Genomic DNA, 16,738 nt, shown 5'->3' with positions numbered 1-16,738 from the left:
GCTGACTGACAAAGAGCTTTGCTACAAGGGAAGAGTATTCATGCACTACACACTGAAAGCCCTGAAGGCTTGAATGAAAAACTATTTTTAAATTGTTTTCGGGATCATTATAAATTCTTAGAATGATTCATTTGAGGATTTTTTCTTTCACTTAGTTAAGGAGTGTTTCTGCATTTTTTAAATCTGTGATCACTTTAGTGGAGAAAATTATTTTGCTAAAGTTATTGTATCCATATTTTTGTGTGTATTTTATGCTGTGTTGACATTTTGGTTTGGAAAACTATATTCTTGTACAAGTATATTTTGATTAGGACTTTTTTTTAGCAACAATGTTGCCATGTTTATAACCTTTTGGGTTAGTTTTCTCTGCAGATGGGTTTAATTATCTAAATAAAGCTATGCTTTTAATTGGAACTGGAATATTATCTGGCATATATATACACATATATATATATATATCAGGATTGTTGTAAAATACTTGTTTTTTTGAGAATCCTGGTGTTTTCTTTGCACCTCTATGCTCACAGTTGTGTGCCTGAGATGACCACATTAGAAATATTAGCTCTACACTGATAACATATCGAGCCAAGAGTGGAAAAATCTATCTCAGATGCTGCAAGCCGAAGCTTTATTACTCACAAGGAATTTTTGTACATACATTTACCTTCTTATTCAGAAGTTTGGACATATTTAACATAAACAACCACCATTATAATTGAACAAAATAAGAAAAAGCACAATTAGTCGGCTGTGAGTAGGAACTAGAGTACTGTGAAAAAATCTCATTTCTTTACATCTTGATAGAAAAACAGGAACTAGGTGCAGCAATTTATTGAAATGTGCAAACATGCAAAGAAAGAGTATGTAAGATAAAAAGGGAGTTTGCACAATTCTAACAAGCTTGTAAGTCAATATTTGGTATGACCACCTTTTTTTTTTTCGAACGCAGCCTGAACTCTGTCTAAGCAGTCTTCAGGAATAGTTCTCCAGGCTTTCTGGAGGACATTTAAAGCTCTTCTTTGGATGTTGGCTGCCTTTTGATCTGTTCTCTGTCAAGAGGATCCCACACTGCTTCTATAGCGTTGAAGTTCGGGCTCTGCATGTGTTCTGTTGTGTGTTCTTGTGTTTTTCTATCCAGGTATGCTTTCATTGCATTGGCAGTGTGTTTATTTGTGTGTGATGATTGTCATGTTGACAATGAAACTGTTGCCTGTCAGATGCTTTCCATATTGTACTGTCTCTGATGGTCCTTTTCTGTGTTCATAATTCTATCAACACCACTGACCGAAATGCAACTCCAAACCAGACGCTCTCTCCTGTACCTCTCTCATGACCTCCTTTATACATCATGATGTTGTGGTTTCACATTTGGACATCTAGTGTTTCCATTTTTGTGACCTTTTGCAGGTGCAGATTTACAGTTTTAGCGCTGATCTCAAACTCTGGCAGAAAGCCGACATCAAATTCTCTTTGAAATCTGGAGAATCTGCAACCGAGACTTTTGAGGATAACCATCAGGGAAACTGCTAACATTCTCGCCCTAGTTCAGGAAATCAATTTTGAAAATGGATTTTGTTGCATCTCCTGAAGGTCAGGTCATCCTACGGGATCCTAGGGAAAGCCTCTCTGGACCTTCAGGTCCAGAATTACCAGAGGTGTGTGGTTGGATGTGCAGCTATGACCCGATAACCAGACTTCACATCAGTCTTCATAGTAAAAGAGCAGTTGGCAAGACTGAAGAGGGTCAGCAGCAAAACCAAGACCAAGCTCATCATTTTCTTTGACACTCATGAGGTTGTGAATTATGAATTCATGCCCAAGGGTCAATTCTGTTTAAAGCCAGGGCGCGTCTTTTTCTCCAAAAACAAAAAGAAAACAAACTGAAGTTCAAGGTTCACCATGTTGACAAAACCCAAGACTCATTGCAGAATTGGGCTTCCAAGATTTCCAAGGCTCTTTTTTTGACTAGTAGTGAACCCCTTTTAGTGAAAGATATACACAAACAGAACCATAAAAAAGGTTTTGATTGTTGTGGTTGGATGGAGTGGATGGAGTTAGAGTTGCCATTCTTTCAAAGGACATTTTGAGGCCATTCTTTTCTCCACACTAATTATATGTAGCAAAAGATAATTAATGGCCTAATTCCTCACACGGTAGCCCACACACTCCAAGTTACGCAAACATTGTGCTAACAGATGTAAACACATCCTTAAAATGTTTGCCTTGCCCATACGGGAGGAAAGTACAGACTGAAGTGCTGCTGTAGCTGTGATTCACTGCAAGGGAACGCTGCATATTTAGTGATCGGTTGACTGAACATACAACACAGTGAAGTGAGGCCTGAGTGCCAGCTGGAAACACAAACCGCCCAAATCGAGACCAGCAATTCCAAGAGTAAGGCTGAAATGTAGATCAGTTTAAAAATATATATATAAAAAGTTAAAAGTCGTTAAAGTATATTCACTTAGGGTACTTTTACCAGCTATTAAAAGTACTAAGCAAAGTGCTGCAGTAGCTCACACATGTCAGTGCTAAGTTATGGCAACATTTATGGATGTCAGAGAAACTGAGGTGGAACGATGATGTAAGTTTCCCTGCTGCTGCAGTTTCTTCAGCATCTTTTTCTGTGCTTGCAAACTATTCTGTTGCGAATATTTGTTCAAATTGCAGACATTTTGATATCCTGTTCTAAAATAGTGCACATGCTTCTTTAGATTTTTTACAAAGATGGATAAAAGACATGCTGAAGAATGAGTTACTGTGACAGTCAAGAAGTGCTGGCAGAAGAGAAATTGCCAGATTTCTCTAATTTATTTTCCTTACAATGTAAAGTATCATTGAGTACTTAGAAGTGAGCAGTTTTCTCTAATTTATTAGAATGTTTCATAATATTAATATTAGTGCTGTCAGCGTTAATCTCGTGAAAATGATGTTAATGCATAACCGCATTAATACGGCAAATCTCTGTTAGCTCGTTAACGCATTAGCACCGTGCAGCCCCACGCACGGGGCAATCCGCGTTAACTAGCTAACAGAAATTTGCCGTATTAATGCGGTTATGCATTAACATCATTTTAACGAGATTAACGCTGACAGCACTAATATTAATATGTATGTGTGTATTTCCAGTTAGTGCTCACACTGTGTTTACTGGTCACTTGGTCTTGTTATGGTTTAAAGTATACAGCTGCTAACTGTACAGATTAGCATGTCACGGTGTTATATAACAATAATGAGCTCAATTCATATTCATTTTTTGAAGCAGGTCAAGTAAAATCAGCCACATGGAGAGACATTCAGTGGGATTCTGCTAATGAAAAATTTAAATCCATTTATTCTTTTAAAGATGAATACAGAGCCTCGTTATCGTCCTTGTAAGGCACTTGCTTCACTTATTCCATATAGGAGAGAACATATATCATGTGTTGCTGTGTAATAACATATGCAGAGACTGTGAAGGGAGCCTCTCAATAATCTGGTATTCGAGTGAGGGGAGACGAAGCCTGAGCTGTTGTGCCTGAGCCTTTGCCTCAGTATGTGGGCTGCTGCATCAACATAATCTGAATTTTACTGAAGCAGCTGTACAGCACATACAGCCTGAGGCTATACTGAAACAAAGAGAATTCCTAGGACAGGGTTCCCTTCCCATCAGACTTAAAGATTGTTTTTGTGTGTAAAGCCATAACTGTGGTGTTCCTCATAAAGAATCTGCTGCTATACTGGATCAGCGCTGAGTGGGAGCCAGAATCCATGACTGCTATCTGTTTGTCTAAACTTAGTGAGGAAATCCTGTCTTATCTTCTAAAGTTCAGAGATGCCACCTTTGGATTTAGTCATGATTTCTAATAATAGATATTCTGGTGCCCAGCGCTGCAGTTTTTACTGAATAAAAGCAAAGCAGTAACTCAAAAAGGCTTCATTCTGGAAACCAGTTAGGAATTTTTGAATAATTTCAATTAAAATCTGTGGATCTGGAAAGATTTGCAAGTTCTCTTACTTAGAAATCATGGAGGGGTCTAATATTTTCAGCAGAGGTGCATTTCCACTGTGAGACACAGAATCTAAAAAGAAAAATACAGAAATCACATTGTATGATTTTTGAACAATTTATTTGTGAATTACTGTGTCAAATAAATATTTGATCACTTAAGTCAAAAAATGTTAGATATTGATACAGAAGCCTTTGTTAACAATTACAGAGGTCAAACGGTTCCTGTAGTTCAGGGAGGGATTTTGTCCCACTCCTCCATACAGATCTTCTCTAGATCAGTTTCGGGGCTGTCGCTGAGCAACACGGAGTTTCAGCTCCCTCCAAAGATTTTCTATTGGATTTAGGTCTAGAGACTGGCTAGGCCACTCCAGAACCTTGATATGCTTCTTACGGAGCCACTCCTTGGTTTTCCTGGCTGCGTGCTTTGGGTCATTGTCATGTTGGAAGACCCAGCCACAACCCATCTTTAATGCTCTGACTGAGGGAAGGAGGTTTTTGCCCAATATGTCACAATACATGGCCCCATTCATTCTCTCCTTAATACAGTGCAGTCGTCCTGTCCTCTGAGCAGGAAAACACCCCCAGAGCATGATGCTTCCAGCCCCATGCTTCACAGTAGGTATGGTATTATTGGGATGATACCCATCATTCTTCTTCCTCCAAAATGGCGAATGGAGTTAAGACCAAAATGTTCTACTTTGGTCTCATCTGACCATAGGACTTTCTCCCATGACTCCTCTGGATCATCCAGATGGTCCCTGGCAAACTTCAGACGGACCTGGGCATGGGCTGACTTAAGCAGGGGAACCTTCCATGCAATGCAATTTTAAACCATGACGTCTTAGTGTATTACTGACAGTAGCCTTGGAAACGATGGTCCCAGCTGTCTTCACGGCATTGACCAGCTCCTCCCGTGTAGTTCTGGGCTGATTCTTCACCATTCTTAGCATCATTGAAACCCCACGAGGAGAGATCTTCCGTGGGGCCCCAGTCCGAGGGACATTGACAGTCATCATTAGCCTCTTCCATTTTCTGGCAGTTGTTCTTTTTTCACCAAGCTGCTTGGCAATTGTAGCCCTTTCCAGCTTTGTGAAGGTCTACAATTTTGTTTCTTGTGTCTTTTGACAGCTCTTTGGTTTTACCCATGTTGCTACTTAGACTTTGGCTGATTGTGGGGTGCACAGGTGTCTTTATGACAGCTAACAACCTCAAACAGGTGCTACAAATTTAGAATCATGAGCAGAGTTTAGCTGGACTATTTGAAAGAAAAATAACAGATCTTTGAGCGTCAGAAATCTGGCCAATAAACAAGTGATCAACTACTTATTTGACACAGTAATTCACAAATTAATTGTTCAAAAATCATACAATGTGATTTCCGGATTTTTCTTTTTAGATTCTGTCTCTCACAGTGGAAATGCACCTCTGCTGAAAATTGTAGACCCCTCCATGATCTCTAAGTAAGATAACTTGCAAAATCACACAATACTTATTGACCTCACTGTATTTTGAAAAAAAAAGTTATTTCTGAAGAGAACTCACTCTCTCCTCCTCCTCTCTGAGGTCGGGCATGGTGCTGACACACAGGGTCACAGCAGTGATGGCTACAAATAAGACCGAGAGGCAGGCGAAGATCTTCCCTGGAAGGCCCGAGTGGGGGTTCTCCACCATGTCCCTCAGCCTCCGCATGCAGCCTCCTGAAAAGGTCTCCTCTGGTCCTTCCACAGGCTGCTGGGTCTCCTCGCAGGACTGCGGTGAGTTGAGCTCGGCCCCCTCCTCCTCCTCCAGCCTCTGCTGCTCTTTGTACTCCTCCTGCCTTAATCGCAGCTTCCTGAGGCAGCACCAGTCCAGGTTGTTCTCCTCCACCCCCCAGTACAGCAGCTCCTCCTGGAAGGACAATGCACACATCTCCCTCAGGAGCCTCAGTTTTCCCGCTGCCAGGAAAGTCACGATGATGCGGAAAGCTGACGGGTTTCGGTCGAAAAAGTACTCGTTGCAGCTGCCGTCGTAATCATCACACAGGTCCATGATCTCTGCTTCGTTGCTACAAGCCCGTAGCTTCCCCAGTCGCGTCAGAGGGAACTCATCCAGCGTGGACCAGGGGATGTAGTACTTAATGCCACCCACATTGATGATGGCTGCCCCATCCGCCAGGTCAATCTCACCTCCATCCTCTCGGTGAGACTGAGGCTGAAGCAGGAGCTGAGCGCGCTTATAGAACAACCCCTTCTTGGATGTGACTTCTTGTGGGTTCTCCAAGCGTTTAAACTGGAATGTGGTGAACTGGTGATCAGTGCTCCCTGCCAGGAAGGCCACCTCCTGGTACATCCCTGCAGCTCTGCTGGGGGAATCCTGTCCCGCACGATGCGATGGGAGGTGGTTTCACAGGGCTGGTGACGTGAGTCGCAGCTCGTCACCCATTCAGCAGCACAGTGCGTCTCTGTATGACAGAAAAGACAAATATCTAAGTGACATCAGGTACATGCTCGTGGCCAATGCAGAGCATTTAGACAGGTTTGTGAAGGTCAGACAGCAACTTTGATTTCATTCTTCGCACCGTCATCACTTTTTATTTGCACACAGCACTAAAATGTATCAGTTCATCTGAACGTAACAGCAGCAATTAGTAGATTTACTCAAAGGTGAATGAGAAGCTGTAGAGTCAAAGATGGAGGAAGCTAATGAAGCCTATTAGGTGGTGCTAGGTGCTCAGAGAGTACTCTGCTTTGAATTATGTAAAAGAGGAAGACAGAGGATTACAGAAGTGACTGACATTACTTATTGCATTTGATTGCACAGAAATGCTGGTAGATCCATGTGTGTACGGGAAGTGGGTTTTTTTTCGTTGTCTCGCATGTCTACCCGTTTTCCACTATCCTACACAAAAATTATGTAAAAAGAGATGACCCACTTAGAAGCATCAGCAAACTGATTTACCTATTTAAGGGGCTTTTATGAAATCCTGGGAGAGGCCTAGAGAAGTGGCATGAATGAGTATGTTTTTCAAAAGGAAACAGGCATAAAGAGAACATGCAAACTCCACACAGGAGATCCAGACCTACCCACTGAGCAGTAGTGGAAACTAATGTGTCTGGGGAACTATTAGAGCTTCAGAAAGTTCCCAGTCTTTGGAAAACTTCCTGGCATTATGAAACTGGTAACTCACTTTCTTCAAGCTGACCTCTCTGTACTTGTGACTTATATCATCAGGCTAGCCAAGTATATTTTAAGCTGCAAGAGTAAACCAAGTAATAGCTGCAATCATGGCTTTTAACTCCTTTTCTGGCTGGCCTGAAGATGGAACACATAGATGAAAAGTTTTTAAGAAAAAAAACACCTCAGTCAAGAGTCAGATTTTTTCCATAGCTGTATAAAATGATGTGGAGTCAAACAGCAGCGTAAGCTCAGAGAAAAGCAACTAGACTTCATGCTGAGGTTTGAAATCAAAGCAGAGAAATGAATAATGTTTTTCTATTCACTGCATCAGCAGGCTGTGAAAAGTTCGCTTTATTATCCTGTAGGAAATGTAGAACATCACACAGGCCCAATCGCAGCACACTGAGACGAACACGAACACAGGAGAGGATCTACCTACAACACATGACATTAAAATACTGTTCAATATTTTATGTTCATCAAAGTGTTTTTTTTTTACTGTTTTACCTCAAATTAATGAATTGATTTGCATGTGAGTGAAATAAGTCTTTGATCCTCAAGCAAAATATGTCTTAGAATTTGTTGGAGAAACCCTCGATGGAAGCGTTTCTCGTAGTTGATCGCCAGGTTTGCACATATCAGTTTCAGCTCCCTCCACAGATTTCCTGTAGGACTGAGATCGGGAGACTGGCTCCATGACTTTAATGTGCTTATTTTTTAGACATTTTGTTGGCTTGAGGGTATGTTTTGGGTCACTGTCACGCTAGAAGGCCCATGTAAGGCCCATCTTCAGTGTTCTGGCTGAGGGAAAGAGGTTCTCCTCCAAGACTTTACAGGGCATGGCTCCATCCACTGGTACCTCCATGAATGAATGTTACCATGTAGCCTCAGCAGAAAAACAGCTGCAAAGCTGTGCTTGACAGCAGGGATAGTAGTCTTTGGCTCATACTTACCATTTGTCTTCCTCTAAACATGGCAGATCAAATTGATGCCAGTTTATTTGATTTCGGTTTCATTCGACCACATTGCATGGTTCCAGACTGAGGGCAATTGATGCTCATTTTATATTTCTTCTATTTCAGATTAATCACATCAACCTTTGTCACCTTCTCACTAAGCCTCTTGCTGATGTTCTTGTAGCCCATTACAGTCGTGTGAAGTTCTACAGTCTTGTCCCTGACATTCTTTGACAGCTCTTTGTTCTTGCCCATGGTGCTGGAGAGGTTGGAATGGAAGGAATTGATTCTGTGGACACGTTTGATTTATCCACATAATGAAATTCGATCAGGCGTATCTGTAATTATGATATGCTGATTGTTTGTAATCTGCATGACTCATGGCCGCACAGCCGATCTTTGGGAGCCAGAATTCAGGCTGGGTTATAGGGGATCAAATGCTTATTTCACTCAAGGATATGCAGGACTTTTGATTGGTATTTTGTCTCTCCATTCATTCTAGGCAGCACAGTGGCACAGTGCCTCACAGGAAGAAGGTCCTGAGTTCAATTACACCCAACAGGCCAAGGTCTTTCTGTCTGGAGTTTGCATGTTCTCCCCGTGTTTGTGTGTTCACTCCAGGTACTCCAGCTTCCTTGATTTCCTTCAGATGCATTTAATGCCAGTTCCAGAGCCATGTTTAACATAACAGCGATACCACATATTGATAACAATTAGTTTTTCTGCTGTCCAAGCACATTTGATGAGGAAGCATTACCTTATTTCTTATAAATGGCAAATGAACTGTGTGCTTTTCTACACTACTGAGGCACTCGAAGCATTTATAAGCATGCCTCATTCACCTACTCAGACCTATTCAAACAAACACTTTTTTCTATGCCTAAGTGCTTTCTATGTAACATTCACACTGGGATGAATTCTTGATAGGACTACTTGGGGTTCAGTATCTGTCCAAAGATCATCTTCTGAAAATAACAGCAAAACTGTTTGTTTGTTTGTTTGTTTGTTTGTAAAAACAATCTACCTACAAATCAGTGCTGTTGAAGCAAGAAGTCTTGCTTTTGCACATTTCTGATTGAGTTTTGCAGTGATGCCTGAATGCCTGCTGTTGTTGCTGAATCAGACTTGTGTCATCACTTGCTGATCACACAGACAAACGTGTCACTTCTTCGTTGCTTCTTTGCACATCTTTTCTCATCTTCAGAAACTCTTTGACTCTAATTACATATTTGTTGTGTTCAGTTTATAACCCTTTGCTTTACGTAACATGAGTATTTGCACACATAAACCACACATATGTATAGCAAAGGCCTGTGATCCTGTTTGCTGAGAATGACTGGACTGTACCCGAGGCAGTGGAGCTGATGTAGAGAGACTCGGAATATCGTCACAACAAATTAAGAGTTGGACCCCTCTAGCTATCCTCAGTTTCCTCTTCTATTTGTGGGGCCAATCAGTCTGAAACAGGTCGTTTTCTCCCGGGGTGGGGTTCAGAGAGCGTCACCTCTACAGCAACTCAAAAAAGTGGTTCTGACAGGAGCAGTTTATTGAGCATGACACTGCACCCCAGGGTGGCTAAAAAAGTACAGAGAGAATAAATTCAAGCTATATAGGAAGATGGCAAACCACAAACGAATAACATGTCAAATAAGGATTTATTTAGTCGTGGAAATCCTACATTTCTAGCCAAGTAAATGAAACATTAAAGCATTTGCAGCAAGAGTTTGGCCACCAGACTGCATTTGCTGATGTGTAGTCTTCATTAACAATGTTTTTTGATGTTCACTGTTTTGCTGAATCTGATGAGGCCCCTCCCCGATTATCTAAAAATTCTAAATATAATATTTTGCTCATAAGTTTACATACACTGCCAGAATTCATGATTTCTTAACCATTTTTCAGAGCATATAAATCATAACAACGAAAAAAACTTTAATTTCACTCATGGTTAGTTGTTGGCTGAAGCCATTTATTGTCAGATAACTGTGTTTACTCTTTTTAAATCATAATCACTACACAAACTACCCAAATGACTCTGATCAAAAGCTTACATACCTCAGTTCTTAATACTGTGCTTTGCCCCCTTTAACATCAATCACATCTTTAAGTCTTTTCTGGTAGTTGTGGATGCGGCTTTTTATCTTCTCAGATGGTAAAGCTTCCCATTCTTACTGGTAAAAAGCTTCCAGTTCCTATAAATTCTTGGGCTGTCTTGCATGAACTCAGATTGGTTCAGTGATAATGAGATGGCCACTCCAGAACATTCGCTTCATTTTGCTGTAGCCAGAGGTCGACTTGGCCTTCTGTTTTGGATCATTCACATGTTGCAATGCACAGCTTCCGAGCTGACGAGTGCAAATTTTTCTCCAGTATTTTTTTTTTTTTTTTGATAACTTACTGCACTCATATCGCCATCACTTCTGACCAAATTCCCTTCGCCTATGTAGCTCACACATCCCTGAAACATTAGTGATCCACCAACAAGTTTCACAGTAGGAGTGGTGTACCTTTCATTACAGGCCTTGTTAAATCCTCTCCAAATGTAGTGTTTATGGTTTTGGCCAAAAAGTTCCATTTTCGTCTCATCACTCCAAATGACTTTGTTCCAGAAGGTTTGATGCTCGTCTCTGTGTAAGTGGAACACTTACAAAATGTTGTTTATTGTGTTTATTGTGCATCTTGAAACAGCCACACCACATTTTTTCAGAGAGTCCTGTATTTCACCTGAAGTTATTTCTGGGTTTTTCTTTGTATCCTGAACAGTTTTTCTGACAGTTGTGGCTGAAATTTTAGTTGGTCCACCTGACCATGCATTGGTTTCAACAGAACCCCTAATTTTCTACTTTGCAATTAGAGTTTGAACACTGCTGATTGTTTTGACATTTTCTTATACCCCTTTCCTGTTCTATAGAGTTCAGCTACCTTTTCCCGCAGATTCTTTGACAATTCTTTTGCTTTACCCATGACTTTGAATCCAAAAAGCATCAGTACAGCAGCACTGGAGTCTGTCAGGAGTCCAGAAAGTCACTGACCTTTTATACACACCCACCAATTACAAGCAAACAGATCACAGGTGAAGATGTTTATCTTTAATAGCCATTCTTACCTTTTTGTTTCAAGTCGTGTGCATGTTATTAGACCAAATCACCAGGCTGTGTAACCATTGATCAGGGTCATTTGGGTAGTTTGTGTAGTGATTACTATTTAAAACGAGTAAACACAGTTGTTTGACAATAAATGGCTTGAGCCAACCACTAACCATGAGTGACATTAAAGTTTTTGTGTTATGATTCATATTCTCTGAAAAATGGTTGAGACGTCATAAATTCTGCCAGGGTATGTAAACTTATGAGCACAACTGCATGAGCAGTGATCATAATTATCATAATAACCCCCCCCCCTCCCCCCCAAATAAAGTTAAGCTTCTCTGCCTATTATATCAGTCCTGCATACATATTAGTTTTTGTCTATCTGCCGAAATACAGTATTGGTATTAAAATAAACCAACATCTTAATATTTTAAATGGTAGTGGCATATTATCTTAGTAAGGACTCAGAAATATCTAAATATATCAAATATTTAAATTTAGTGTTTCTGAGAAAAAAAATAATGGCCAATTTCACCAAATATCAGTACTGGTATCAGTCTTAAAAATCCTCTGTCCATTAAGCTCTAGTTTTACTGCAATCAGAACAGACTCGAATTTCTCAAATAAACACTGGACATTCGTGTAATGTAAAGTCTGTCTCATAGACCACAGAAAACTCAAAGGGTTCACATCAGTTTCCTTTTGCAGCTGTTTAATAACAGCAGGGTTAAAGAGCTGCAGGTAAAGCAGCTGCCTGTGAGCAAAGACTGATTTTTCAGTTTTTAGCTCAACATACTCAAGACAGCCACAAACTTGGGGTCAAGATCACATGTTTTAAGATCGCTCACCGCCCACATCTCCAAGCAGAGCTTTGTTGACAGTTTCAATTATATTTCATCGCTGAGAAGAAGGGCAGAGCGTCTTCTCGTAGCATGTACACAAAATACGTTTTTGTTCAAATATCCTGTCTGATGGTATTCATGATATCTCTGAAAGAGACTGCAGAGCCCTCACATCTTGAAGTGAGGTTAAATAGGTTTAGCTTTAGGGTAAGAAGGCAGCTGATAGTAGAGAAAAGTGTGTGGGTTGTTCTTGTGATCAGCTATGAATGTAGAAAAGCAAGCTTGCCGAGCATTGCGGGGTACTCTGCTAAGCTTAGTTGTTCTTTTAGAACGACCCTGTACACATCCAGCTTAGTTTTTCAGTCTCTTTATCCCCTTAAAAATGAAAAGCTGTAACTAGTCCTTCCAATAAAACTCAACAAGAGTTAGTTCAGTCCCAATTCTAATTAGACACAAAAAGACACAAATAAAACCTGTTTCTTTTTAAGGTGTAGGATCTTCAAAACTCAAAACATCTGTTTAAAGTCTTGTAGTTTTAGATGTTTGAGAAAAAACTAGATGAGGAAGTTATTCATTCCTTTATTGGAAAAAGAACATTAATATCGATTAAAACGTATCTAGTGTAGTGAGTCCTATATACACTGATGGCCCTCCTGGCATTTCCCCAAGCCATAGCAGGCGGTTCATATCTAAGACAAAATATCTCACCTACTTTTACACAGAAGGACTTATAACAATCTTTATTTAATTTGGGGGTTTTTATTATAAGCCTCACTTTGTTTTTTGGCACCATCATTCTTATGGCAGTGCTCACAATACCACACTAAACATAACGGCCGCTGCATTATCGATGTACATCGTAGAAACATCCCAGATGGACATAACAAACCATGCAGTAAACATATATTCGCTGCATGTTGATATTAACGTACTTGGCCATTTAAAATGGATGTAGCATAATATGGATGTTAAACTTTGAACAGAACATTTGGCCACTGTCATCTGAGCTTTTTGAAAACAGATGTATGGACTCTGCATACTCAATCGTGCACTGGCGAAAAGTTTGCTCCAGACTTAAGTGAATCCTTTTTTTTAATCATCCTTTCAACACTAATAGGGCTAGCATTTCTAAAATGCATATCATCTTGTATTCAGTAAGACTAGAAACCATTGATTTAGGACAGCAAACTCATCAGGATAGTGCTGATTTAGGGAATGGATCAAGAAAGCCAAGCTGCCTTTTACTCTCTATGGATCCAGAGGAGCTGGCCCCTGTTGACCATTAGAGAAAACACAGGCTCCATTTTCTTTTATCTTTTATACATTATCTATGGATCTAAGTGGTTTTTAATTTATCAGATGTGCTCCCTATAATCCACCACACAGAACACCCTAAACATGTATACGGGGCAGGAGGTAGTGAAATGAATGATTTTGGACACTTAGTCTAATTTTTAACTTTAGCCAACTCGTTCTCATCCCAGGTCGTCACATACCGCCGGTATGTTGCACATTCAGAGGCATGAGGGCCATTTGGACTGAATCTATACATGTTAATGTGTTTTATGCGCTGATCATAAATCACTTTGGAAAACACCATCTGATAGGGCCAAGGTTAGGGTTAGGGCTGGAATAGATGGCTGTAGCATGTGTTACCGCCACGAGCGTTACTGTGAGGCGCGTCGGGACGTGATAAATCGTCGGTATGTTATGGGATGGGATGAGGATGCTCTGGCTTTAGCACATTGATCCAGTAGTTCTCAATTCCAGAGCAATTCTAATTTAATAAAACAGGACATCCAACATCTCCAATAGGTTGAGGTATCACAGCTCAAGTTACAGTTACAGCCTTTTATTTTTAATAAAAAAGGCTTTTGTCGCACCAGGTGACCTTCAACCCCAAATATTGGATCTGTGCAATCAAAAGTAAAAGAGTCACCTTTCTCTCTGTCCCTCTTCAGAAATAATAAGTGAAGAAGACAGAGAACTCTTGAAATGTGAATTGCTCTTTTACCTCCAACTGCTCATGAAAATACAATTTACATGAGTCTTTGCATAAATATGCCATCCTCGCATCACTGATGCATTTGCCTTCCCACATCCACTCAGCCTCCGTCTTTGTTAAAGGCCTGAAGCAGACGTCTGTTTTGACTGACACCGAACCTTCACCTGACCGGCTGCTAAATCACTGATGGTTACCCTCTGGATGACTTTTTGGCCGCTGAAAGCCCTGCTCGAAATTATGAGCACCGTTGAGTTTCTTGCCAGCAGTATAGGTGCAGCAATCATCTCTGAGAAAATTATTTCATAATCTAGAATGACGCAAACTGCAATAATCACAGAAAGAGTGCTTCTCACGGCATAATTACATATGTACCACTCAGGGGAAGCAGCACAGAGTACCTATTAGATTATGACTCATGGAAGCTGATGGTTTTGTCCAGCCAGGTTTTGTCTCACTTAACAGATCCTTTGTTATGGATTCAATACCTAATGTTCATAATTGAAACTGGCAAACCAGTATGGGATGCTTTCCACACTGTGAATTATAAATGGGCTAAATGGGCTGGCTTTCCGTAACCCAAAGCCTATTATTTATGTACACAGCTTTGAAAGCTTAAAAAATGCACTTGCACGACTGTTCATTTTGAACCGGAATATTTTGGAGATCCAGCTTTGCAGATCAGACCGGGAAAGAGATGCAAAGGCAGAAATGAGCCTTGCAGCACTGACCCACCTACACTGCACTCACTGTAAGTTTGATCAAAGTACATTTTGTAGCTAAAAGAAAAACACTAAGGCTGCAGCAACTGATTATTGTGATTCAACTGAATCTATAATACTCTTCTTTATACTGTTACAGTGGCACAGGATCATATTAAACATGGGAAAAGCGTCAAATAATGAGGTATATGTATGCAAAAGAAACCCCTGTGAGCCAGAAGCTCAGGCTGCTGACAATTCTAGACGCTCCATTTCAGCTCCTTGGATTTATGTAGAACTCTCTGTTGCCAGATCCAGCCAATCAGAAGAAAGTTGGTTTAAAGTGAGAGGGAAGGAAACTAAAATGATTTTTTCTGGCAATGGAAGAACCCAAAGGGTAGCATCAAAGCCTAGTATGGCTTAAAAAGGGTTACATTTAAACTGAGAATAGTGCAAAGCTAATCTTTGCGCTCTACTACTAGAGCTCAAAGATGAATGTACGGAGCTGTCCAACTTCAACAACAATTAATCAATTATTTGGAAGTGTTTGTGTGCCTGTTGTTCTACCTGTAAACACGATAGGTTAAAAGGTTTTGAATACCAATAAAACTTTGTGGGGTCATGTTCACAGTCCATAAAAAGTTGCCTTACATCAAGGTCTTTAAGGTCAACATGATTCATGATTTATTTGTTGAAAACTGACAAAAAGTTTTATATTATTAGCCTTACAAGTGTGGTGCGATTGTCAACATACAGTAAACATGTCATGTCAACTTTGACCTCGGGTCAGAGGTCAAGTTTTCTGAAAATCTTGTGAATGTGATCACTTGAGAATTTTGAAATTCATATTATAGGTGGAGACTGGGAGACTGAGGGGTATCTCTGGCCGCCAGTATTTTTTCAGCTCATTGCATCATCATTCTTGTGATGTTCCTGAGGGGGCTTCTAAAAGTGTCCTTGAGGTGCTTAGTGGCAGTACTACAGGGTGCATTCTTTCATTTAGAGATACTTTCATGCACATTAAATCATTACCTTGTAATTATTTTGGATCTTTTGATTGCCATGACTTGGAAAAACAATTTTCAGAAGCCAGAAATTGCGTATGTGCAGGCACAGAGTTTAGATTAGGGAAACTTACACCTCAGCAGCTTAAGAGGGGGAAAAAACACAGTTGTGTCCATTGACTGCACTCAATTATTTTGACTCACAAGCACACAATGTGGTCAGCCTAGCTGCTTGCTACAGCCAGCAGCCTTCCATTCTTCAGCTCAAATTATGAGTAATTGATGAACCACCTGCACAGCCAAATTTTAGGGAGCTCTTTTATTGATTTATTTTTAATCTTTTTCATGTAAAAAATGACAAACGCTCACACACTGGGGCAACTGAACACTAAACAAGTGGTGGTCAAGATTTCCGGCTGCAGGGCCAACAGCTGAAACAAACTGTGATGCAGTAAATTCTCCTTTTCATGCAACATTTTGATTGTGTTGTCTTTTGTGCATCTGTAGAGTGTTAGCCACACTGTATCAGTGCTGAGGTTTTGGATCTAACTTTTAGCTTTATTCTGTGTATTCTCTGTCAGGAGGCATCTAATAGCAACACAGCAGACTTAAAAGTGTCTTTTTTGAGCAGCGTGTTTTGCTCTGTGCTTTTTACTTATGCGTTATTTATAATGGAATCAATCATGGGCCTGTTTTTCTCTTTTAAAAAAAGTTGCTCCAGTTGCTTTCATACAAGTCCGTCCAAATCCTCTCAAATTTTACATCATTACTACTTTTTATAGAAGTTTAATAAGTACGTGACCGTTTCAATTTGAAAATGAAACCTTCCCTTTGAGCCCAACATTCCGTGTCAATCAGCTAATTCAAAGGACTGGATTTCTCAAAGCATGAGATAGGGAGGGGAAGATAATGGGTTGAATAAATTGCTGCAATGGAAAGTATCTATTTGATGGTGGGGCCAGTTAGGATGGAGATGGAGTTTAGGGAACAAACATCG

General features: G+C 40.3%; 1 protein-coding gene across 1 annotated transcript in view; it reads right to left on the bottom strand.

Annotated features, from left to right (window-relative positions):
* kcng2 (potassium voltage-gated channel, subfamily G, member 2) overlaps positions 1–16,738 on the bottom strand; it is a 38,743-nt gene that overhangs the window by 20,212 nt on the left and 1,793 nt on the right. Inside the window, exon 2 of the mRNA XM_005942584.3 lies at positions 5,534–6,431. Within this exon, the coding sequence (XP_005942646.1) occupies positions 5,534–6,319 (786 nt within the window). The 5' untranslated portion in view covers positions 6,320–6,431. The remainder of the gene's footprint in view (positions 1–5,533; positions 6,432–16,738) is intronic.

Source organism: Haplochromis burtoni, unplaced genomic scaffold (genome assembly GCF_018398535.1).
Source record: "Haplochromis burtoni strain Fernald_Lab_line unplaced genomic scaffold, NCSU_Asbu1 Contig_340, whole genome shotgun sequence".
Classification (NCBI taxonomy): domain Eukaryota; kingdom Metazoa; phylum Chordata; class Actinopteri; order Cichliformes; family Cichlidae; genus Haplochromis; species Haplochromis burtoni.
The sequence above is the reverse complement of the archived record's forward strand: the minus strand, read 5'-3'. Positions and strand labels throughout refer to the sequence as shown.